Source organism: Chenopodium quinoa, unplaced genomic scaffold (genome assembly GCF_001683475.1).
Source record: "Chenopodium quinoa cultivar QQ74 unplaced genomic scaffold, ASM168347v1, whole genome shotgun sequence".
In the NCBI taxonomy this organism is placed as follows: Eukaryota; Viridiplantae; Streptophyta; class Magnoliopsida; order Caryophyllales; family Amaranthaceae; genus Chenopodium; species Chenopodium quinoa.
In genome coordinates this window covers 5,335,262-5,359,287 of record NW_018743920.1, presented here as the reverse complement: position 1 = coordinate 5,359,287, position 24,026 = coordinate 5,335,262, and the positions used below count along the sequence as shown (strand labels likewise).

At 37.0% G+C, this 24,026-nt stretch overlaps 2 protein-coding genes across 4 annotated transcripts; both read left to right on the top strand.

The window, feature by feature from the left end:
• The first annotated feature begins 4,968 nt into the window (after positions 1 to 4,968).
• Positions 4,969 to 7,852, top strand: LOC110688104 (omega-amidase, chloroplastic-like). 3 transcript variants are annotated; one of them, XM_021864790.1, is made up of 10 exons: positions 4,971 to 5,133; positions 5,291 to 5,407; positions 5,709 to 5,930; positions 6,041 to 6,131; positions 6,502 to 6,576; positions 6,667 to 6,745; positions 6,993 to 7,008; positions 7,102 to 7,182; positions 7,296 to 7,378; positions 7,473 to 7,852. In XM_021864790.1, the coding sequence occupies exons 1-10, from the start codon at positions 5,074 to 5,076 to the stop codon at positions 7,534 to 7,536; spliced, it is 888 nt and encodes a 295-aa protein (XP_021720482.1). In that variant the 5' UTR covers positions 4,971 to 5,073; the 3' UTR covers positions 7,537 to 7,852. The 3 variants fall into 3 exon arrangements, 2 of the variants coding, with proteins under 2 accessions (XP_021720482.1, XP_021720483.1); XR_002504509.1 differs by lacking the exon at positions 6,993 to 7,008 and having other exon boundaries at positions 4,969 to 5,133; positions 7,473 to 7,498; XM_021864791.1 differs by lacking the exon at positions 5,291 to 5,407.
• A 12,024-nt stretch (positions 7,853 to 19,876) lies between these two features.
• Positions 19,877 to 23,792, top strand: LOC110688101 (high-affinity nitrate transporter 2.1-like). The gene is made up of 3 exons (XM_021864788.1): positions 19,877 to 21,118; positions 21,733 to 21,848; positions 22,839 to 23,792. Exons 1-3 carry the CDS (start codon positions 20,315 to 20,317, stop codon positions 23,479 to 23,481), a joined length of 1,563 nt encoding a protein of 520 aa, XP_021720480.1. The 5' UTR covers positions 19,877 to 20,314; the 3' UTR covers positions 23,482 to 23,792.
• Positions 23,793 to 24,026: the final 234 nt, after the last annotated feature.

The window sequence follows — 24,026 nt, the reverse complement described above, 5'->3', positions numbered from 1 at the left end:
GGTTAAAAAAAACAACTCAAAATCTGGGCGAAACTCAAGTCAAAGAAACCAAATTCGAAGAAGGCATGAATTCTGGGTTTTCAACTCGAATTCTTTGAATCTCAAGTCAAAGAGGTCCAACTCGAATTCTGGGCGAAACTCAACACGAAGAGGTCCAACTCAAATACTTGGTTTATCCAGGTTCTTTCTGAATCAATTTCAATTCGAACTGGCTTCTTGTTTTTTCGAATGTTTTAGGGTTGAGGGTCGATGTTCGGTACGTCGATTGTTTCAATTGACAGAATTATTTCGGCGAGGATAGTTAAGGGTTGCAGTTCCAGTTTGGATTTTTTTAGGGTTGCAGATGCAAAACCAAAGGTAAAAATGGTATTACTTCGACTTTAATTGTTAATTTATGGAATTAGCGTAATATAAATGGTTATATTATTTGGAATTAAATAATGGAATTATTGCGATTATATTATCTGCAATTAAATAATGGAATTATTGCGACTATGTTTGTTAGGGTAATATTAATTGGATGTAGATGCATGCAATTATGCTGCTCTGGAATGTTCAGTTGATTGAACGAGGTGAATTATGCTGTTGAAATGTTCATTTGATGGAATGAGGTGAAATTATGAATAATCAATCCTTGCCTTGAGACAAGCTTTCCTCAAAAGTCCAGTCCTTAGTGAACAATTCTGTAGGAATAAAGCAAAATTTGACAATCTAGACATGCACAACATTGTCTCCCCTAATATATGAAGTCATAACTCAATATTGTGCCTAAGCTTGGACTCCAATGGACAAAATGAATGTAACAGCATTAAAATGAATGACAACAGAACAACAGGTAGCATTAAGAACTATCTAACACTGAAAAACACACATTAGTCTGATAACAGAATAAGTAACATCATTAAACCAAGGCAGAAACATAGCAAGTAGGGCAAGACCTCCAACAGAATAAGATGCACTCAAGCATTGCAATTATTATCTGTATTCAACATAGGAACTATTCTGCTACAAAATTATCTACCTACCAACAACACACAATCAGAAATTTGAATTGACAAGGATGCATATTACATTATTAATAAAAAAAATATCATATATACAGCAAATATAGCAAATAAGCAGGGCAGGAACATAGCAAATTTATAAGGTAGGAGGAATATCACAATTGAAGTTATAATTGCATAAGCCACTTACCGTGCACACTTGCCAAGTTTCTTAGGGATCTTGCTCATGATATGCCATATGCACCAACGATGCATCGTGTTTGGCATGACTTCAGCTAGGGGCCTCCGCATACACTACTAGAAATAGGCCGATTTACGACGGACCAGTTCCAACGGACATGTTTTTCCGTCGTAAATTCCGACGGAATTTTATTCCGTAGGAAATTTACGACGGATTTCCTACGGAATAAAATTCCGACGGAATTTATGGACTTTCCGTCGGAATATTCCGTCGGAAACTTAATGTGTTGATGGAAATTAAATCCGTCGGAAGTTTCCGACGGAATTTTCCAACGGAACCTTAATGTTTCGACGGAAATAAAATTTCCGACGGAAAATTCCGTCGGAATATAATTAAATAATTAAAAAAAAACAAACCTAAAAACCCAAAAAACCCTAATAACCCAAAATTCCGCCACTCTTGCCTCATTTCTCTTTCTCTCTCTTCTCCTCTTTCCTCCTCTCTTTCTCTCTCTTCTATTTCCTCTTCTGTGTTCATCTCACGCTCCATCTCCTTTTCTTTCCTTTCTCTTTCTCCTTTCTTCTCCTTCCTTCTCCTTCTTTGTATTCTGTTTTCATCTCACGCTCCGATCCATCTCCTCTTCGTCCTCTTCGACCACCACAAGACCAGCACCAACAACGACAACACCACCTACCACCGCAACGACACCAGAACATCGACAACCAACAACGACGACACATTGTAAACATTGTAATTTTTTTTATTAGTTTCATAATACAATTGTATATATATTTAATTTGTTCGATTTCAAATTTTTTGTGTATTTTTTTCGGATTTCTGAATTTATTGTACGATTTGGGTGTTTTGGATTTTTTTTTGTAATTTTCGATTTGGTTAATTATCGATTTGATTTTTGTTAATTTTTTATTTGGTTTTTGTTAATTTTCTATTTGGGGTTTTTTTTCGATTTTGGGTTTTTTTTTTCGATTTTGTTAGTTTTGGTCAGGGTGGGTGGGTGGGTAGGGGGTCTGGTCTGGGTGGGGAGGGGGGTCTGGGTGTGGGTGGGGGGGATTTGGTCTGGGAGGGGGGTCTGGTCTGGGTGGGGAAGGGGGGTCTGGGTGGGGGGGGGGGGGTTGGTCTAGGAGGGGGGGTTTGGTCTGGGTGGGAGGGGGGGTCTGGGTGTGGGTGGTGGTCTGGGAGGGGGGCTCTGGGTGTGGTTAGGTGGGTTAAGGGGGGTGGGTTAAGGTGGTGGTGGTCTGGATGGGGAGGGGGGTCTGGGTGTGGGTGGTGGTGCCGGAGATAGCAGGGCTTTTTTTTTTTTTTTTGTAGCAGATTCCGACGGATTTGAATTCCGTCGGAAATTTACGACGGACTTTCCGGTGGCCGGAAAACCTCTTTCGATGAGAAAATTCCGTCGAAAAACACTGTTCCGACGGAATTGGCCATTTCCCTACAAAGGGTGTTCCGACAACCAGTTCCGACGGAATTTCCGTCGGAACAGTGTTTTCCGACGGAATTAAGGGTGTTTCCGACGGAATTTTTCCGTTGGAAATGACCTGTTTTCTAGTAGTGATAGCTGCCGCTTGGTCGGTCAAAATGGCATTAGGAGCTCAGTTATTCATGCAAGCTAGCCACTGTCAAAATATCCATGCAGATGTATCGCAGTCTTCATGTGAAATAAGAGCACATCCCAACAACAACGATTGCCCATGGTGGTTCACACCAACAAAGTTCGCAAATGGGAGCTCGTACTCATTTGTTAGGTATGTTGCGTCGAAGCAAACTGCATCACCAAAGTCCTTATAAGCTACCCTACTTCTTGCATCCACCCACAACACATCCTTAAGCCTCCCTTCTTCATCCAAACGTTGAGCATGGAAAAAATTTTGGTTGTCGGATTGCATTTTTTCAAAGTACTCCATCATTGCCACCGAGTCCCCTCCAACCATCTTCAACCGCCTAGCCTTATACACCTCATGTTGTAAATCTTTGACAGTGGTAGGCATGTTATCCATTCTCTTTCATTCGGTCGCCACGCAACCATGTATTTGAGAAATTGGTACACCTTGCTCATTGTAATCCATCAACTTCTTCTTCACTTTTGAGGTCATGTGCTTCATGTGGTACTCCTTCACAAGCTTAGAATTGCTGGATCAATCTTGTGATTATGCTCTAAGTGCACGGTCTTCAACACCCACAAGCCCCTTCATTAACTTTAGCATAAACACGGGCCTCACATTCACACTTTTTCGAAGTCCTCTTCCTACGACTTAACTCATCCTCACATACCACCCCATCAACTAAACCACCTGAACCTCCAACACCAATTGCCTTTGCCCTCTTCTTCGCTTCCCTCCTAGCCCTCATGTCGGGTTTTCCCCAACACTCACACTTCCACGTGTTTGCAATTCTTTGTTTGTCCGTCTTAGAATTTACACCTTGAACTCTTGACACTCCAAACCCCATCTGCTCAGCAACTCCTTATAGTAGGCTTCAACCTCTTGGAAAGACTGGAAAACCAACCCTTCCTTAGGCTCCTCAACAATTACAATTATTTTGTTGCTACCAACCACAGTGTAAGTTGTATGAATTGTTTTCAAGGGGGATAAATACCTAACATTCATGTCAACTGCACTTACACCAACACCCTGAGCACAACTATCTGCAACAACTATGTCTTCTATACCCTCCATATCATTACCCTCCTCCATATCAACGTTACTCCTAAACTTAACTCCACTGCCCCTATCACTAACACCAACCTCACTGCCCCTTATAACGCCTTAATTTTCCATTTCCATGGGCTCCATCAAAAACAATTCACCCTTTAAATACAGAACACCAACATAATTATGATACAAATTAAAACACACATAGCTCTATTAACAAGGCATACTACAACCACTTGAACAAAGTAACACAAATCAACCAACCAACACGTGTTCACAGCACAAATTCAACTAACAAAGTAATACAACCAACCAACACAAATCAACCAACCAATTGAACAACCAACAAAGTAATACAACCAACTTTCAAAAATTAACACAAATTAACCAGCACGTTTTCACAACATAAGACTACAACACATTTTCAAAAAGTATAAATTGCATTTTAAACAAAATCAATCGGCCATTTTCAGCAACCTTAAACCCATTTTATCGCACCGATTGAACCTCATAATCCCATTACTTTCAAAATTATTCTGATTTCGGTCGCAATTATGAATTCAATTTCATGAAATGTTGTCACATCAAGAGAAGAACTAATCAAAACCCTGGAACAGAACAGAACTTACGACTGGAAGAAGCGACGAAGAAAGAGAATAGTATAGAAAACTTCACCTACTTGCTACTTCAATGGCATTAGACAACTTGAATACCTGATTTTTTCATCTGGTCTAGAATCTCCATGAGCTTCAGACCAGAGCGCCATTGATAGAGAGGAGAAAGAGAACATAACGGCTGATAGAGAGGAGATGTGTGAATTTTTTACCGTTTGCTCAAACAGGGAATCATTAACAAGGTAACGCCATTACTCAAACAGATTGACACATAGGCTGTCCCCACGAATATGACTCAGCACCTCACGAAGTGAAAAACATCACATTATTTTCCAAAATGCTATTATGAGAAACGCAAGTGTTTCTCATAACGAGGAATTGGAGCTCCCTCGTAAAAAAGGTGATTCTAATTTCTAACTACATACAAACCCAATAAAATTCGATATTAAAATCAACTTGTAAAAACTAACGATCAACCGTTACATTTATAATTTAGTCATCATCCGTTCCTCCCTCGTCTTCAGCAACATAAAAACCAAGTCACACGAGAATTGTCCCAAACATAAAATTGGGTACAAAAAATCAAGTTACTCGCAGTCTCACTCATGGAGTCAACAGCAGCTTCAAAGCCTAAATCAGAATATTTAGTACCTCGTATCTCTCAGGTCAGATCCTGCACTTCTGGTATTCAATTAATTCGTGGCTTTCAGATTTTTTTTTTTTTCTTTTTTCTTTTTTGAAATTTGTTTACTGATCTGAATAAATAGATTCAAAAAAAAAAAAAAAAAAAAAAAATAAAAAAAAATAAAAAAAAAATTGCAGTTTAAGATAGCTTTGTGCCAATTACTGGTAACTACTGATAAAGATACCAACTTGAATTGCGCTCGAAACATGCTCGAGGAAGCTGCTGATAAGGGTGCCAAGCTTCTTATTTTACCTGTAACTTTCTTCACTCTCAATTTACTCATCTTTTGTTGTTGTTGTTGTACTTAACAGAGCCACAAAGGTAATGATATTTACGAAATTCGATTTCATGCTTTGGCTTTTGACTATCACTAGTACACCAAAATTTAAATCGATCAGTTAATAAGCTTGTTTAATTTATAATTGCAGTTCTACTGTTTGATGAATTGCTGCATTTTTTTTTTTTTTTTTTTTTTGAAACCAATGTACTTATATGACACAGCCTAAGATTAATCATGTTACATTTATTGTTAATACTTGTTGATGATGAATATAGGAAATGTGGGTGTGCCCTTATTCCCATGAATACTATGCAAAGTGTGCTGAAGAGCTTGATAAAGAGGAATCATCACAAGCTTTTAGTATGTTATCGAAAGTTGCTAGCAGTCGTAAGATCACAATAGTTGGGGGGTCAATTCCAGTGAGGAAAAATTGTAAAATTTATAACACGTGTTGTGTGTTTGGACCGGATGGAAAGCTCAGAGCTAAGCATAGTAAAGTAAGCCCTCTTGTAATGATTGATCATACCAAGTACTAATTAGCTAGGTGAACTTCTATTGGCTGGTAGTTAAATGTGAAATTCTGTTGGTTTTGAATGTGCATTTGCAGTTGCACTTGTTTGATTATTACGAACCTGGAGCTTCATTTAAGGAGTCGGATTCATTCACTGCTGGAGACACACCTACAATTGTGGACACAGGTATTGCAGTACGTTACTCGAATGAAGGCTTAGATATAACTCCTGACATTGAACAGAGTTTCCAGTATATATCCAAAATTTACAGTAACATTGTAGTAGTATTATCTGTTCTGTATGTTATTTGTTTACCCTCTCAGACAACAGATGCTTATTCTTGTAGGATTCCATGTGTTGCTACTGATATATTCTGTATACATTTCACTTCGTTCTTTAGGGGGTGATTAATTTACGCTGTTTGTCATCAATGTTGTCTTTAACACATACTGCTAAAAATTCAGATGCTGTCAAAGAAAAGCACATATACTTCTTGAAGACTCATGATTCTGTTGCATTTTAGGCTGAACAGCATGTATTGTATATATGTTTGCAGATGTAGGCCGCATTGGGATCGGTATCTGTCATGATATACGCTTCCCAGAGCTTGCTATGTTGTACAGAGCAAAAGGTTCTTATATTATATCTCGTTTTGAATGTGGCACTACTGAGCTTGAAATATACATAATCCCGACATGAGCTACTATGTATGCAATGCCAGGTGCTGACTTGATTATTTATCCTGGTGCATTCAACATGAGCACTGGAAAAATGCTCTGGGAACTAGAAACAAAAGCCAGGCAAGTACTTAGCTAACAGATCAAAGTTCCGCCTTAGAAAATGTGTTTGATATTTGACCTTGAAAAAGCATTATATGGCATTTAATTTGAGGCAAGGAGACTGATTTATACTAAAATCTAGCCATTTGTGTTGGAAGATGTTTGCACTTTATATTTGTCTAAATGTCTAATGATTGAAATATTTGGACATGTCAATCTATCTCCTAAATCTGTGATTTTGGGTTCTTTGACATGTACACCTTTTCAGGGCTATTGATAATCAGGTAGCACTACTATCTCTTCAACCCCCGCCTAGTCTTGTGTAATCAATATAAAAGGACGATAATGAGAATTAATGTTTTGAATTTATCTTGTAGGTGTTTGTTGCTGTTTGTTCACCATGCCGAGATTCAGCTGGATCTTACACAATTTGGGGTCATTCCATGATTGTTGGTCCAGTAATTACTATAGATCCTACACTTTTCATGCATACTATATTATGTTTTGATATTAAATTCTGACGATTTAAGAAATCATACTGATGCAATATCCTGTTTTTTATGCATTACAGAGTGGTGAAACAAAAGGTAGAGCAGAACATGAAGAGAATATTGTAATTGCTGAGATTGATTATGCAGAAAACCAGCTTCAGAGGTACTTATTACCTGTCCATTTTTAATTTTAGTAAAAAAGTCTCAAATTATCACATTTTCTTATCTTGATCTGAATGTTTGCATGCTTTGTTCAGAGAGCTCTTCCCTATGCTGAACCAACATAAGGAAGATTTATACAAATTACTGGATACAGAATAGTCGAAATTCGCGAACTATGCCGAGTCTTGTAGTGCTTCATGACTTTGTTCTTGTAAAAGCTTATTTTACTCCATGAGATGTATGCTAAATTGCTAATGGCCTGATGCTGGCGAAATTTTAGCCTGCAGAAGAGTTGTACTACTTCTATATAACAAATGCTGTGATTTCTTCTCTATTTTTTTAGGGTATAATGATGTAACATCTTATCTCAATGTAATTATAGGAGAAAAATGTAAGGAGTGAGTCCAACAACAGAATTCCCTCGCCCCCTTTGAACAAGAAATTATTTAAGATCATTACTTTGTTATTTTGTCAATGCGTTGATTGGTTTTGTCTAAACCATAGTACATCAAAAAAGGATTTGAAGTTTAACAATAGAATACCTACAGTAAAATGCTAATTTTGAACTTTTTCACTTGTAATTTTGCATGTATATTTTAGGATTTTACATTTATTTATCTTTGAAAAGTTGAAATTACAAAACTAGTTAATAATATTGTTCATCCTTAATTCGTTAATTTAGTAGAACGACTCATGAATGCCTTGTATTTAGATTCAACAAAAAGGGGAAGATCAGCAATCTCTATGTCAGTTTAAACTCTATTGGGTTGCCTAGTAGCGATGCTCAGAGTGATATTAAGGCCTTACCCACCAAAGCCGCTGCTAATGAGATGATGATAGAGAGCCTTATCACTACGTCCAATGTTCTCACCCCTTTGGAAAAGGAGGACGATGATGCTACTAGCTCTCCAATCAACCAAGATTCTGGACATGTTAAGGACAAGGGACCAAGGAAATTTCATGCGTTTCTCAACGATCACGAAGTAATCAGTCCCTTAAGATTTTTGATTTGTCTTATTCGGATCTTTGTCAAGGGAAAATCTTGAGTTTCTCCAAACATTATGTTGTATTGATGAGTCTATTTTATATATATTTTTATTCCCCGTCCCACGGTCATATTTGTGCTTATTTTAGCTCTACGGAGCTATTTTTTATTACTAATAGACATTTTCTAGTGTTTTTGTATAGTTGGTATTATTTTGTAGGAATTTGCAGAATTATGATAATTCCCAAGCTTATTAAGCCACTACAAAGATATTGGAGTCGGAACGTATTTTATGATCGTATTTTTAAAGCCCAAGACCGAGTTAATAAAATTTAGTTCGGTGATTAAGGGCTCGATATGTGAAGATATCCAAGATTTCACAAGTTATTGTTACGGACCAAACAAATAAAGAAGTTTGGGCTAGAGAACTCCATAAGCCCAAGTCAAAGACCTGCGAAGCGTGGTAATTGAATGGGCTCAATCTCCTTGGGTCCTACTCTAGTTGACCGAATTAGTGGCTTTGGCTCCAAATTCACGCATCAAATATTCTTAAGAATTGTGTTTGGCTTTTGGGGAGGAGTTTGAGTAGGAATAGGAGTTGACTTTTAATAAATTCCTTCTCTTTTCCTATATAGGGGGGAGTAGTAGTATGTAGGTAGTTCTAGTTTCCTTCACTTTTAGATTAGTTTAGAGCACTTACAATGGTGAGCATTTTATTTGCTCATGGGCATATTTTGTGAGCAAATAAAATGCTCATCAATTACAATGGTGAGCAAATCCAAAATACCAATAAAAAGCCCATGGGCAAATCCAAAAACGCCCATAGCTTAGGCATTTTTACTGATGAATAGTGTTAGAAGTGGGCCCCACAACATGCAGCGACGTGTAAAAAAATTTGGCTGCCAGCATATCAAAACGACGCGTTTTGGGCAAGCAGCCTTAAAGGCGCGCCTCAAAACGCGTCGTTTTGAGGTTCAGAAATTAAAAAAAAAAAAAAAAAAAAAAAAAAAAAGCAAAGTTACTGTAGCGCGTCAGTGTGTCCGCCAGTGGGAGCGCGCCACGTGTCTTGTGCAGGCTGTTGGCCAATGAAAAAATTAGAGCAACGGTAATAATATTTGTATTTCATTTTCTGAAAAATATATTTAGTAAAAAAAAAAAAAATTACCAACGGTCATAAAATTAAATTCTCTATAAATAGACATGCATTTTGATATATTTTGATATAATTTCGTAATCACTTTAAATCCTCCACTTTTTTATTTTCTTAAGCATTTTAAATTTGTAGAAGAATATATTTGTTGCAAAACATCCATATTGAGGTAAATTTTTTTTTTTTTTAATATTTAAATTCAGTTATGTAATTAAATTAGTATATATGTGATTTTTTGAAAAAAAAAAATATTGTAAGCCACGTAATTATATTGCATTATGTAATTAAACAAAGTTGTTGATATTTTCTCCATAAATTACTAAATTTGTAGTTAAAGTGTTGCAATTATTGGTTATTTTTTTTTTAAAATATATACATGTAGTTATGTATTAAAATTAGTATATATGTGATTTTTGGAAAAAAAAAAATATATTGTATGCCATGTTATGTAATTGCATTATGTAATTGAAGAAAGTTGTTGATATTTTCTCCATACATTACTAAATTTGTAGTAAATAAAGTGTTGCAATTATTGGTTAATTTTTTTTAAATATATACATGTAGTTATGTATTAAAATTAGTATATGTGTGTTTTTTTTAAAAAAAAATATTGTAGGCCATGTAATGTAATTGCATTATGTAATTGAAGAAAGTTGTTGATGTTTTCTCCATACATTACTAAATTTGTAGTTAATAAAGTCTTGAAATTATTGGTTAATTTGTTTTTTAATATTAAAATTTAGTTATGTATTAAAATTAGTATATATGTGATTTTTTGAAAAAAAAATAAAAAATTATTGTATGCCATGTAATGTAGTTGCATTATGTAATTGAAGAAAGTTGTTGATATTTTTTTGGATTTGTTGTCATTTTAATTTGTTTTTTGAGTAAATCTTAGTAAAAATATTTATCTTTTGTTTTGTGATGCAGAATCTTTTAATGGATCCAAACAACCCAAATTTTCGTCAACAATTTTCTGGTTTTAGTGATGATTTCCTAACTAATCCCGAGTTTCAATTGTTCTTGCAAAGAATGGGCAATACGTCTTTGCAACCACCTCCACAATATCAGACACCTACTCAGTTTCCCCTACGAAACCATGTTAATGAAGAATGTACACCTGAAACTGAACATGATAGCAACACACAATTCGATGAGAGCGAAGAGGACAGCGTACCAGAGACGCTGCAATATCCTCCACCAGTTCCCGAACTGAAATCCAACCAGGTTGTTGCACGAGCAACTCGAATTTGGTCAGTTGCGGAAGATGAAACTCTGATTGGGTTGTACTTGGAGATCAGCGAGAATGTTATTAAAGGCACGAGCCAGAAAGCAACTTCCCTTTGGCGCGATGTACACGCAGCATATCAAATTGCTCATGCGGAGCCGCATATACTTCCACCAAGACCTATGAAGAGTCTGACGTCGCACTGGAGAAGGTTGGCAGCAGACACACTACAGTGGATATCTTGCTATGATGAAGCAGGTAGACTTCCGGAGGGAGGGAGTGGTTGCAACGAAGCTGACCGTATAAAAAGTGCGTTGAAGCTTTTTCATCTCGCCCAAGGTCGTAATTTCGCTTTTCCTCACGCGGTTGAAATGCTTAATAGAGATCCAAAGTGGAGGCCGAAGCTGAGATGGTCCTTGTCAAAGAAGGAAAGAAAAGTTGTTCGTGATGTTGAGGAGCAAGGTAGTGCTGGAAGTGGGAAGAGGTCCAGAGATGATGGAGGGGATGAAACCCCTACGGATGGTTTTTCATCTGGAGGAATACAACGACCCGAAGGTGTAAAGAAAGCAAAGGCCAAGCGTAAAGTCTGAAAATGTTTTAGCTTTTCTTTTCTTTTCTTTTCTTTTTCTTATCAAGTTTTATTATTTTTAGGATATTTTGGTTTTTAACACCTCACAAATGTCTGAAATTTTTTTTAACACCCCCCAAAAAAAACTTTTATTTTAACACCTCGTAAAGTTTTAAAAATTTGAAGTTAACACCAAAATCTTGTCTCCGTTAACGGAACTGTTACTGGGTCCCACTCCAACGGATAGTTTTTTGATAACTTTGTATATATGCACGTTTTTTGCACGATTCTCCCCCAATTTCCCCCGTTTGTAACCAAATCTTTGTTCGAATTGAGTATCAAAAACCAAATCTCACCCAATCAGATCGCTTTGCATATCAGAAACGAAAACCAGAGAATCGTTGTTTGATTTTTGAGCAGGGGATGAAACTGAATCTGCTGAAACAGGTATGTGCGTTGATACGATGAAAACGAGTAATGTGTAATCAAATTATGAGAATACTGTTCGTTTGGTTGGTAATTAAAGTTTAAATTGATGACGTTTACTATTTAGAATTGTATTGGAATGGAATTGATGGTTGGATTGTGTTATGTTTGTATGTAACTGGCCAATTTGTAAATTAGGGTTCCTCACAAATTTAAATTGGGGCTTTTCGTGTTAGGTAATTAAAAAATAAAATTGTTGGTGACAATGTTAATTCGTTAGTGTACAAATTCATAACTGTGATTGGTGATCTTAAATGAATGCAGACTATGTCGTTTGTTAGCTCTTCCCCTTCTAAGGAAAAAAAATGTCAGTGTGATGTGCCCATGGCCAAGCTTACTAGCTGGACAAGAGAGAATCCAGGCAGGAAGTTCATATCTTGTAAGTTCTATGACCCAATCACAGAAACAAGGGGTTGCAAAGCTTTCGAATGGGTTGATCAACCTGATGGAACAGATTGGCAAACAGGGGTTATCAACAACCTGTTGTTGGATAAGAAGCTGCTAAAGGGTGAAGTTAATGAATTGAAAAGGGAAGTTGATGAAATCAGTGGCCAAAGGAGGTGCCTACTTAATGAAGTTGATAGTTTGAAGATTAGATGCAAGGCCCTGAACGCTGACAGGAAGAGAATGAACAGGGAGGGCAATGCAGGGAAGATGTCTTCTAATGGTTTATCAATGAACAAGGTGGGCATGGCCATTTGTATTGGTTTATCAATGGTTGTAGTTTTTCTAATGGTTAGGGGTGTTTAATAGTAAGATGTATGTAGTTTTAGTGTTATATATTTATGAAATGTTATGAGATTGCTTGTAGTGTTACATATTTATCACTTGCATTTACTGTTAAAAATGAAAATGTTTAAAGTTGCACATAATAAGCACTTCAAAATAACACATTGCAAATGTACATTACATTCAAAATGTAACAAAGTACTTCAAGTGCATGTTTGCACTAAAACCTTACTTGAAACTGTTTTAATGGCAATCAAAGCCATTCAAAAACTACAAGTTTATATCCAACTGTTTAAATGGCAATCAAGGCCACAAAATAACTAAGTTGTTATAGTAAACAGAGAAACAGACATAATGTGTTATAACCAATCTGTTGTACATCACTAGGTGAGGTTCAACTTGGAAATGGTTTGCAGCTTGGCCCTTGTTACAACACCTGTTTGGGATGGTTGTGTGCACCTTTGGTGCAGGCTAGCTTGAGGAAACCTTTTTCTTTGATTTTGCTTGACTTGAGGAAGGCTGACTTGAGGCAGGCTGAGTTGAGTTAGGCTGACTTGAGCTTGGCTGCCTGGACTGTGATTGAGTTTGCTTGCTTAATGGCAGGCAACCTTCTTGCTACTGAGGAAACTTCCTGTTTGCTATGCTATTTGGTCCTGCCCCAATTGCACTCTATGACATGGATGTTAAATTAAAAAGTTAGTATCAAATCAGACATATATCCAAAACACAAGGGATTTGGGGTTATGAGTGTGTTACCTTTTTTGCAGCCCTAGCCTCTTTCTTCTTCCTCTCCTCCACCAACCAAGGAGTGTTCAATGGGGGCCTACCAGCTGACTTCACCAGCTCTGTTGGTGGTATAGCAGGTAATTTGCATGTCTTGGCATAATGCCCAAATCCCCCACACTTGCTGCATTGCTTCTTCCTCTTTGTGCCTGTTGAAGCACCTGCAGTAGAACATTCTCCTGGCTCAAGCTTCCTTTTTTTGCTCTTAGGTCTCCCAGGCTGCACCTTAACAACAGGAGGTAGTGGCTCCCTCATTTTGACTCTCTCCCAGTGCTTGGGACCAGGCATTGGTTGGACAGCAGGTTCATAAGCATCCTTATATGTGTCCATGGTATAGTATGGGTCAACATATGCCTCTATGTCACCCCTCATATCCATCATGCATGCATAAGCATGAACACAAGGAATGCCAGTGAGTTCCCAGTGGTAACATGTGCATGTCTCCTTGTCCAAATCAACCAACACTTGGTCATCCTTCAGCTGCACCTCAAATGTATTCCCTCTTGATGGTTGCACCACACATGACCTAGCCACAAAGTCTATCCTAGCCAGAACATGCCTCACATAAGGCACCAAGTTGCTGTTAATTTCTTTTGCATCCTCCCACTTCTCATTATTCCTATTCATTATATACCTCCTCATCCATTCCATTTGGGTGAGGATAGGTTTATCTCTTGCATGCCTAATCACTGCATTAAAAGTCTCACACATGTTGTTCAACAACATGTTGGACTTGCAGTTTGGTGTAAATGCATGTCTGCACCAATGACTAGCAGGAATTTTGGCTAGATAATCATATGCCTCTTCATCAAGGAATTTGATAGACTCCATGGCAATTTCATGCTCAAACTGACAACATGCAATATCAGTTCAGAACAGCATGTATAAAGCAGGACAAATATTTAAACACATAATGCAGAATCAGTTTATTATGTACCAATATTCAAAGGACATTTATAACAGATAAAGACAAATGCAGAATCAGTTTATTATGTACCCAGATCTAACACCTCACAAATGTCTGAAACAGATAATGCAGAAACAGGTAAAATGAACCATATTCAAAGGACATTTACAACAAATAATGCAGAAACAAAAGCATGAACCAATATTCAAACAATATAAGTAACCATGCATACCAATATTCAGGTAAAATGAAGCATATAAAAGCACTTACATAAGTTGTAGCCCTTGCAGCTCTCCAAAATAGCTCCTTGAAGGTTGAACCAGTGTAGTTGAGCTTGAAGTTTGCCCAAATATGCCTAACACAGAACCTTTGTTCTGCTTTGGGAATAACATCAGCCATTGCATTGATTAAACCCTACCAAATGCAGACAGTAGCAAAGTCAAATGCCAAACACATGCATACACAAGGGAACTGGCCAATTACACCTAAATACCAAAAACAGAAATAGAAGCATACCTTCTGCCTATCAGACATGATGGTTAGCCCAGCTCCTTGGTCATGTGTGAACATTTCCATCAGGGATTCCAAGAACCAACCCCAAGTTTCCTGGTTTTCAATCTCCACTGTAGCCCAAGCTAAAGGAAACAAGTTGTTATTCCCATCCTTAACCACTGCCACCAGTATTTGCCCAGGAAAGTCCCCTTTGAGATGACAACCATCCAACCCTATTAGTGGCCTACAACCTTTTGCAAAGCCATCCCTCAGTGGCCTTAAACAAATGAACATTCTCATGAACAAGGGTGGCTCTGGCCCATTTATACCATCAACAACAACATTGCACCCAGATCTAGGGTTGTACTTCATCACAGCTTTACCATAATCCCACACCCTAGCATACTGCTCCCTAGCTGAACCAAATATTGTCAGCTTTGCCCTACACCTAGCTAACCATGCTTTGTAATAACTCACTTAAATTCCTAAGTCATTCAAAATCCTAGCCCTAATCTCCTTAATTCTCCAAGCTGGGTTACTCCTAAACTCTTCTAAATACCTCTCTGCTATATATTCAGCAGTAATCATCTTGTTCTTCTTGACCCTAAAACAAGTGTGGTCTAAATTCAATGTTTTTATTTGCCAAGTCTGCTGCTTTACAAGTTTTGATGCAAACACCTTGAAATGACACTTTACCCCCCCCCCCCCCACACATGTACAAGCAGGCATCCTACATGTGTAGCTATTGTATTGACATGCACATCTATACCTACACTGAAGTGTAATCCTGTTCCCATCATTATGCAAGTAGTAGAACTCATACCTGTTTTGAATGGCATGAAGTCTTAAGGCCCTCCTTAAGACTGTAGAATTGCTGAATTTCAGATTTACCTTCAACTGTATTGGGTGGTCAAAGTCCACATCAGCATTAAACCATGGAGCAGGGTCCTCTTCATCATCAGATCCACACAAACTCCTTGAATCATCTGACTCACAACCACTCTCTGGTTTCACCTTCAGTTTTCCAACATCCAAGTCATCCCTCAACTCTGCTCTCTTATCTTTAACAACACCCTCATCTATTTCACTCCCCAAACCTTTCCTAAGGCTCTTGTTCACCTTTTCCAGGATCTCCTTTGACCCTTCAATATACCATTCCTCATCCCCTTCATCATATTCTTCTTCACCAGGTTCCCAATCCTGGCCATCATCACTCAAATCAGAACTTGAATTCTCAGATCCTTCACCTCCATCATCTTCCTCATCATCAAACCTCAACACTTTAGCCTTAGCTGAGGATTTCCCTTTCAACTTCACCTATGTTCTTGCAAAACTAGGTTCTCCTACTTCTGCTACCTTCTCTTTCCCTTTCTTGGTGACAAATATATCCTTAGGTGGACTCTCCTCCCTCTGTTCAGGGTCTACCTTCTTAAACCTAGGGCTCCTCCTAACACTCACATTCGTTGTACTTCCTACTTTCTTGCCCTTTTTATTTGTCTTTGGTGGATTGGGTTGGGCCTCATTTATGGGCTTAGTAGGAGCTTCTGCTGTCACAAACACTTCAACATACCCCTCTGAATTTACTGTTTGTAAAAGGCCCTTAACCTCTTCACTGTTTACTAGTTCCCTTTTCCCACTGTTAAAGGTTTTCCCCTTCTGCCTATACCAACACCTGTAATCCCTAGGCATAGCCATATCACCACTAAGAAAACCATGAATTGCAGCTGTTCTAATCAAATGCACATCCAACTTAGACACCTGGACTTTCTTCTTCCAGTAACACCAACCACCACACCAACACAGTAGCTGTCTATCTTTGCTCACTCTTTTAGGGACAAAATCACCTCCCACCCTAAGATAAATGTCAATCGTACTTTCATTGTCACCCATTATCTACCATATTAAAAGTCATGTATCAATACATGCACATTACGAATAAATAAACAAAAGACACAACTACCAAACATACAGTAAAAAGCTACAATTCCAACATTTATAAACAATTCAAACTAAATAATTGTTCAAACCCAATGTAGGTGCTCAGTACCATAGATTAATAAACAAATCACACTTGCACAGTTAACCACTACTAAACAACTTTATTTAATCTGTAATTGCAATTAAGCAGTCCAATTAACCTAAGTCGCATAGTCAATTGCAGAATTTAACCTAACACAGGGACAGTTTCTACTCTGTTGCAAAATTTGACCCTAATTTAGCCCAATATTGCAAATTTGACATTAAAAAAGCACCAGTAACAGACCCATTCGCTACCAAAAGACAAAAACACAAAAAAAATACCTTCTTTGCTGTCAGATTCCCACCAACTGTCGCCCTTTTGTGGTTGATGAAGATTGTGACGACACCCTCCTGACCTAATCTTCGCCAATGTTGACAGCTCCCTCCTACACTCCACTCCTCAGCCACACAATTTAGGTCACAATGCGAATTCAATGGTGGTTCAGAGAGAAATCAATGAAGAAGTTGGTTGAGAATTCAATGAAGGAAGACTGTTCGTGTTTTGGTGGGAGAAATGTTAGAGGTAAACCAAACTGTGGGACCCACTACATTTTGCCGTCACAGAAACCGTTAACTGGTGTTAACTTCAAATTTTTAAAACTTTACGAGGTGTTAAAATAAAAGTTTTGTTTTGGGGGGTGTTAAAAAACATTTTCAGACATTTGTGAGGTGTTAAAAACCAAAATATCCTTATTTTTATTTAGTTTTAATATTATTTCTTTGGTTTTCTCTTTAATTTAATTATTTTTCATATTAGCTTATAATTATTGTTTTAATCATGCTTTCTTTATACGCTTTGCTTAGTTTAGATTTAAATATATGTGAGTAGTTTTATTTCTAGGGTTGTGGGGATCCATGAATAATATGAAGGGGTAAATTATTATTGTTAATTATTTATGATTGATTAATTTCCTATTGATTGATTTAATACTATGCAATTAGATTTGGCGAGGTTTAATTGTATGAGTTATGCAATATTGATTCGAGATTCGAGAGATGAGAATTGATGTTTAGGCTTAGTTTCAATAGGCATGTTAATCTATAAATGGTTAGGTCAAGATTCGAGAGATGCGATTTAATACCGGTAGATTAATTTTGTGATAATAATACGTAGCGAAAGCCCTTTATTATCTGATTAATTTATGCATTGATGATTGATTGTTATGTTTTACCCTGGAATATTATTTATTGGTGAACCTATACCCTAGGCCTTTTATTATTGATTAATCCCTTATTTAATTCGCTTAGTTTAATTCCCACATTACAAATTGGTTACTTGATGATTTAGATTATAATAATTAATTAGGAGTAAAAGAACATTGTTTCCCTGTGGATTCGACCCTACTTCCCTATCTACTTTAGTTAGAGGACTTAGGTAATTACTTTTGATTAGGTGATACGACTAGATCCTGTCATGTATCATGGATTACTGTACGAGTGAAGGAAAAGACCTCCAATGATGGGCATAATTCTGATCCCATAAGGCAAAGGAATCCAATGTTCCTGATACCTCACTTACGTCCACTAGGATGGTGTGTCCAAAAAAGAGGTTTCGCTACAGAAAGGGCCAAAAGGCTGGAAAAGGCCAAGCGAACCCTAGACTCCACCGCGGTCAGCCACGGTGCTGGACTTACCAAGGCCAACAACGGCTGCCATTGAGAAGTTAGATGATCATATACCTACTAGCCTAACTTTTAACAACAATGAGGGGTCAAACATTGAGGGAGGGGACGAGTTACCTGCGAGAGATTTAACTATCACCGATTTCGATGAAGTGAAATCCGTAGGTTCTAATGACGAAGACCCCATGACTGTTGAACCCGACCATGTGTAGTCCTCTCCGATCCACCGCTCACCACCTTCATATTCTCGAGAATAAATGGAAGGTCAACCAAGTAAAGGGTGGAGAATAAGAAAGGTAAAAGGTATACTAATCATTTTTGCAAGATTAAGAAACTCAAGGGAACAAGTTTGGAGCAGCTTAAGCTTATTTTTGGCGATGGATTTTCTCAACCCCTTATTTGGATATTGTCAAGCAGTTCATAGCGTCTGTAACCTCAATCTCCTTTTTAGTTCTTGTATTGTTTGGTCAAGAGGTTTAAATTTTCTTGTTGTTTTGAGTCATTTAGGAGCTAGTCTTTTGAACCGTTGTCCCAAAAAAAAAAAAAAAAAAATCCCCCCTTAAGAACGCAACACATGAATAGAGTAAAAACTCGACCCAACTTGAGTTACCTTATTTCTACCCTTAATTTATTGGATCCCATTTAAATTATAATCGAAAAAAATTGTTAAATCAACTGGGAGTCTGGGAGTATAAAAAAAAAACTAAGATTCAGCTAAGTCAACTACTCGTATATTGGAGAGATTCGGCGACGCGGAATCAATTGTCCTTTGTACTTTTGGTACCTAGGTAAGCCACCCTCTTCGTATTTACTTACGTGCGGCGTAACGTTATTCATTATTTTTTCATTTTTTTCTACTTAATCAACACTCTTCTAAGTTCTGATCTGACTTAATACACCCTTTATTTTTTTTGACGAGTGGGTTGCATGATGATCCAATGTGCATTATTAAAACAAATAATGATGCATATTGATTAAATAAATTAAACCGATTCTACATGAAATGAGAGTATAGTTTGACTGCGTACAAATTCACCCAAAAATAAATAATCCTTTTTTATTTTGATGATCTAGCAAATGAAATGAGTTATTCCGTACATATTTGTTACTTAAAAATGATCCGTATTAAATTCAGAATTAAAGATGATTCAGAATTAAAGATGATAGTCTCTACTTATTAGTTATTAATCATAGTAAACCAATCTAACTGTATTATATAGAAATATAAACTATTATTACAATTAACATAGTTAATTTATTGTTTTGAACTAAACTACTCTCTCTAATTCTGTAAGTTCTTCTTATTTCGCTTTCATCCAGTCGCTAATGTGCATTGTATATTGTTAATAACTTGAATCACACATTAGTAAAAATTATATATGTTTGATATTCTAAAATTATGTTTGATATTTTAAAATTATGTTTGCTACTCTAAAATTACTCATGGAGATGAATAAAACAATATCCATACAGAAGCAAAGTAAAATAAATTTTAACAAATTACACAATGGAAAAGTGAGAAAAAATTCAAGCATCACCTAGTAAAAACCCTCTGATATAGTAGTTTATAGTGTGCCAAATTTTGTTTCGTACCAAGTATTTTACTTGCTTAACAAGTATCCCACTTGGCCACTACTCGTATATACTAATAGATTCCATCAATATTCTCGATTCTCCATTGACATTGTAAACAGCCCTATAATGATACACTTTTTAAATGACAATAAGGCTAACAAACTATATGTTTAAACTTGAATTTATTTGAATAAGTCTAATTGCCTTTTCTAATCTTCGATCCTTAACTTCATTAAAATGTCAATGTGAAGTATTATATATAGTGGTCACTTAATGAGTTATCCTCATAAAAAAAAAAACAAAACAAGTAACCTAGCAAGTACTATTAGCTAGGTATACCTTAGCTAAATACTTACAAACCCCCCCCCCAAATCCTTTAAAAAAAATTATTTCATGGCCAGTGGTGAGCCAGGTACCTCAATGCATGGGGTGACGGGGAAGGAGCAATCACACGCCTTCTCCGTCTCCCCATCCCAGGTCCCAGTGGACCACATGGCCAAGTTTGCTCTGCCAGTCGATGCAGAGCATAAGGCTACAAAATTCAAAATCTTATCTCTAGCCAAACCCCACATGACTACATTCCACCTAAGTTGGATTTCCTTTTGTACGTGTTTCATATCCACTTTCGCAGCTGCACCCTTGGTCCCAATCATAAGGGACAACCTCAATCTCACCCATATAGACATTGGTAACGCAGGAGTAGCTTCCGTCTCAGGAAGTGTCTTCTCTAGGCTTGTCATGGGTACGCTTTGCGACCTCATGGGACCGAGGTACGCTTGTGCATTCCTAGTCATGTTGATAGCCCCTGCCGTGTTTTGCATGTCTTTGATAGAAGATGCATCAGGGTACGTAGCAGTGAGGTTCATGATAGGGTTTTGTCTAGCCACTTTCGTGTCGTGCCAATATTGGATGAGTACCATGTTTAACGGACAAATTATAGGGCTTGTGAATGGGACAGCTGCAGGATGGGGTAATGCCGGAGGTGGTGCAACCCAACTTCTAATGCCTTTGGTCTATGAAATCATTTGTCGTATCGGAGCCACGTCTTTTGTAGCTTGGAGGATTGCCTTCTTCATTCCTGGGTTGCTTCATATTGTTATGGGGATTTTGGTTCTTACACTTGGTCAAGATTTGCCTGATGGTAACCTTGGTGCCCTTCAGAAGAAGGGTGAGGTTGCTAAGGACAAGCTCCCTAAGGTAATCATTGTAGTCCCTTTATTTTCTTGACTGCATTATTATTTTGTTATATCGATCGTCTCTAAATTTTAGGCACGAAAAGATGTCTAGTTACATGCTTACATACTTCCTCCGTTTCGCATTAGTTGCAACAGTAGACTTGGCTCATAGTTTAAGAAAATTATAGACTAGACTTATAGGTTTATAATATAAAGTATTGTTAGTAAGAGATAAAAATAATAAGAAAAATAGTGTGGGTGAGGTTGGTAGGAAAGAGAAATAATAAAATATTTGTGAAAGTGGGGTTAGTGGGAGAGAGAAATTATAAAATAATGGTGAGTCCTTTCCAAATATAGCAGTGTTGCAACTAATATAATAAAGTGGCCGAAAATGAAAAGTATTGCAACTAATGTGAAACGGAGGGAGTATTAGACATATTATGTACTCCATATTAATACTCTTAACACTCAGTTTATGGTTTATCATTTTATCTGTCTTTATACAAATTTAATGCATGTAAGGATTGTTCTATTAATTTCATTTACATTTGTAACAAACATGCTTTTGTATAATTTTATGTAAACTCCAATGTTTTATGTATACATGCTTTATATTTACGTGGTTGCATAATTTAGGTGCTTTGGTATGCTGTCTCCAACTACCGGACATGGATCTTTGTACTCCTTTATGGCTACTCCTTAGGTGTGGAGTTGACTACTGATAACGTTATTGCAGAATACTTTTTTGATAGGTATTTTTATGATTTTTTTTTAAATTTTTTTTTTATGATTTCGTTCTTTGTTGTCTTTTATTTTTTTTTTTTTTTTTAAATTGTAAAACCGGAATCTAACATACACAACATGCCTTAAAACTGCGAAAATTGTGTATACATGAATCAATATTACTTTAATAGAGTACTATCTTTAAAAAGTAAATACTAAGGTCGAAAAATTACATTGATAAACACATATTGACATAAATATACATCATAAAAGTGATAAAACTAAAAGAAAAATCTTATTTAGCAACTGATTTTTGTAACTACTAGTCCACCATAATATTACTTACTTAATTTTGTCATGCGATCAAGCAAGAGAGGCTAATAGTCGCAAATTTTGTTATTTTGACCGGTTTTATGTTGATCACTATAAGCTGCACATACAATTATAACTTTACCTTAGGTTATTTGGCTAAAGTTGAGGTATGGTAAAAAAATCTTATGAGAAGATCCATAAATCATAATCAATAATGCTTGCAAGCTGTTAATAACATGAAGTTCCTTAATCAAGCTGGTTAATTAATTTAGTCTACTTAATTAAGTTGATATAGTCATACAGTAATGATTAAGGAATCTCTTAATAAGTCACCTATTTTCTTATGTATAGAATCTGAATTGATTCCACGACCCTGGGGCCTGGGCACGTTTTTAGATCCTATCAAGTATCAATATCCCTATTCGACCAAGTATTTTCTATTTTTTTTTCTTAAACTATATGGTTTGACTTAATATAATACAGCTACATACCCTTTAGATATTGTGCAACATCGTTTTTACGTTTTCAGAGATCACTGTTAACATCATTAGGTATTATTGAAAATTATAAAAAGTTGATATCTTGAAATTACATATATTCTAGACACTGTAATATAGATAGTATGTACTCCATTTTATTCCGTGTAGTATCTAATCTGACATCAAAGCTAAGTCACGAAATATACTTGTTTGTGATCATGCCAATAGGTTTAACCTCAACTTGCACACAGCGGGAATCATAGCAGCCAGCTTTGGGTTAGCAAACTTCTTCTCCCGTCCATTGGGGGGGTTAGCCTCGGACTATAGTGCTCGTTACTTTGGTATGAGGGGGCGGCTTTGGACCCTATGGATCCTCCAAACAGCTGGTGGGTTGTTCTGCGTTTGGCTTGGGTTGGCCAAAGACCTCACCACAGCCATTGTATCCTTAATCCTATTCTCCTTAGGGGCTCAAGCTGCTTGCGGAGCCACCTTTGGGATAGTGCCCTTCATCTCTCGACGATCCCTAGGGATTATCTCTGGGCTCACTGGTGCAGGAGGCAACGTGGGAGCGGCATTGACCCAGTTTATTTTCTTTTCTGGAACTCGTTATAGCAGAGAAGACGGTCTTCTCTACATGGGAGTTATGGCCATTGCTTGTACCGTCCCAGTAGCCTTTGTGCATTTCCCACAATGGGGTAGTATGTTTTTCCCTCCATCCAAGACTGCTACCGAGGAGGATTACTATGTTGCTGAGTACAACAAAAACGAGCAGAGTAAGGGAATGCACGAAAGGAATATCAAGTTTGCTGAAAGTGCACGAGCTGAGCGTGGGAATGGCTTCTGCTCCTCTGCTCCTCCTACCGATGCTTAGTTTTTCCTTCCCTATCAGTATATAATCAAACTTGTACTAAATTATTTTTCAGCTGTTAATTTTTCTACTACATCATGTACCCTACAGTTTTACAGAGTGCAACTCTGTATGAGCCAAAATATCATGCGTACCCCTATTGGTACTTTTGGTGCGTGAGATGATGGAACTTAAATCATCAAACTACAATTCCCGTTTGAGTGGCAAGTGAACTTTATTTGTGATAAGAAGTATACTTCATTTTGTACTAGTATATCATTTCTTATGATATACAATCTTATTTGTGATAAGAAATATACTTCATCTTGTGTTAATTTTATGATATAAACATCTTGTACTAGCATATTGATAAATTATGCTTACTCTTCTCCAGCCTACACGAGATAGATGCTTGCATTTACATGTGCAAATTACACATTAGGTGGTGTGCTGCTGTATTGCTATGTAACATATACTATTGATAGTAATTTCGGAGTAGTGTATTATTATCAATGTAGTATAAAATGTCAATTTACAATACCAGAAGTCGACCAACTATAGCTTATATT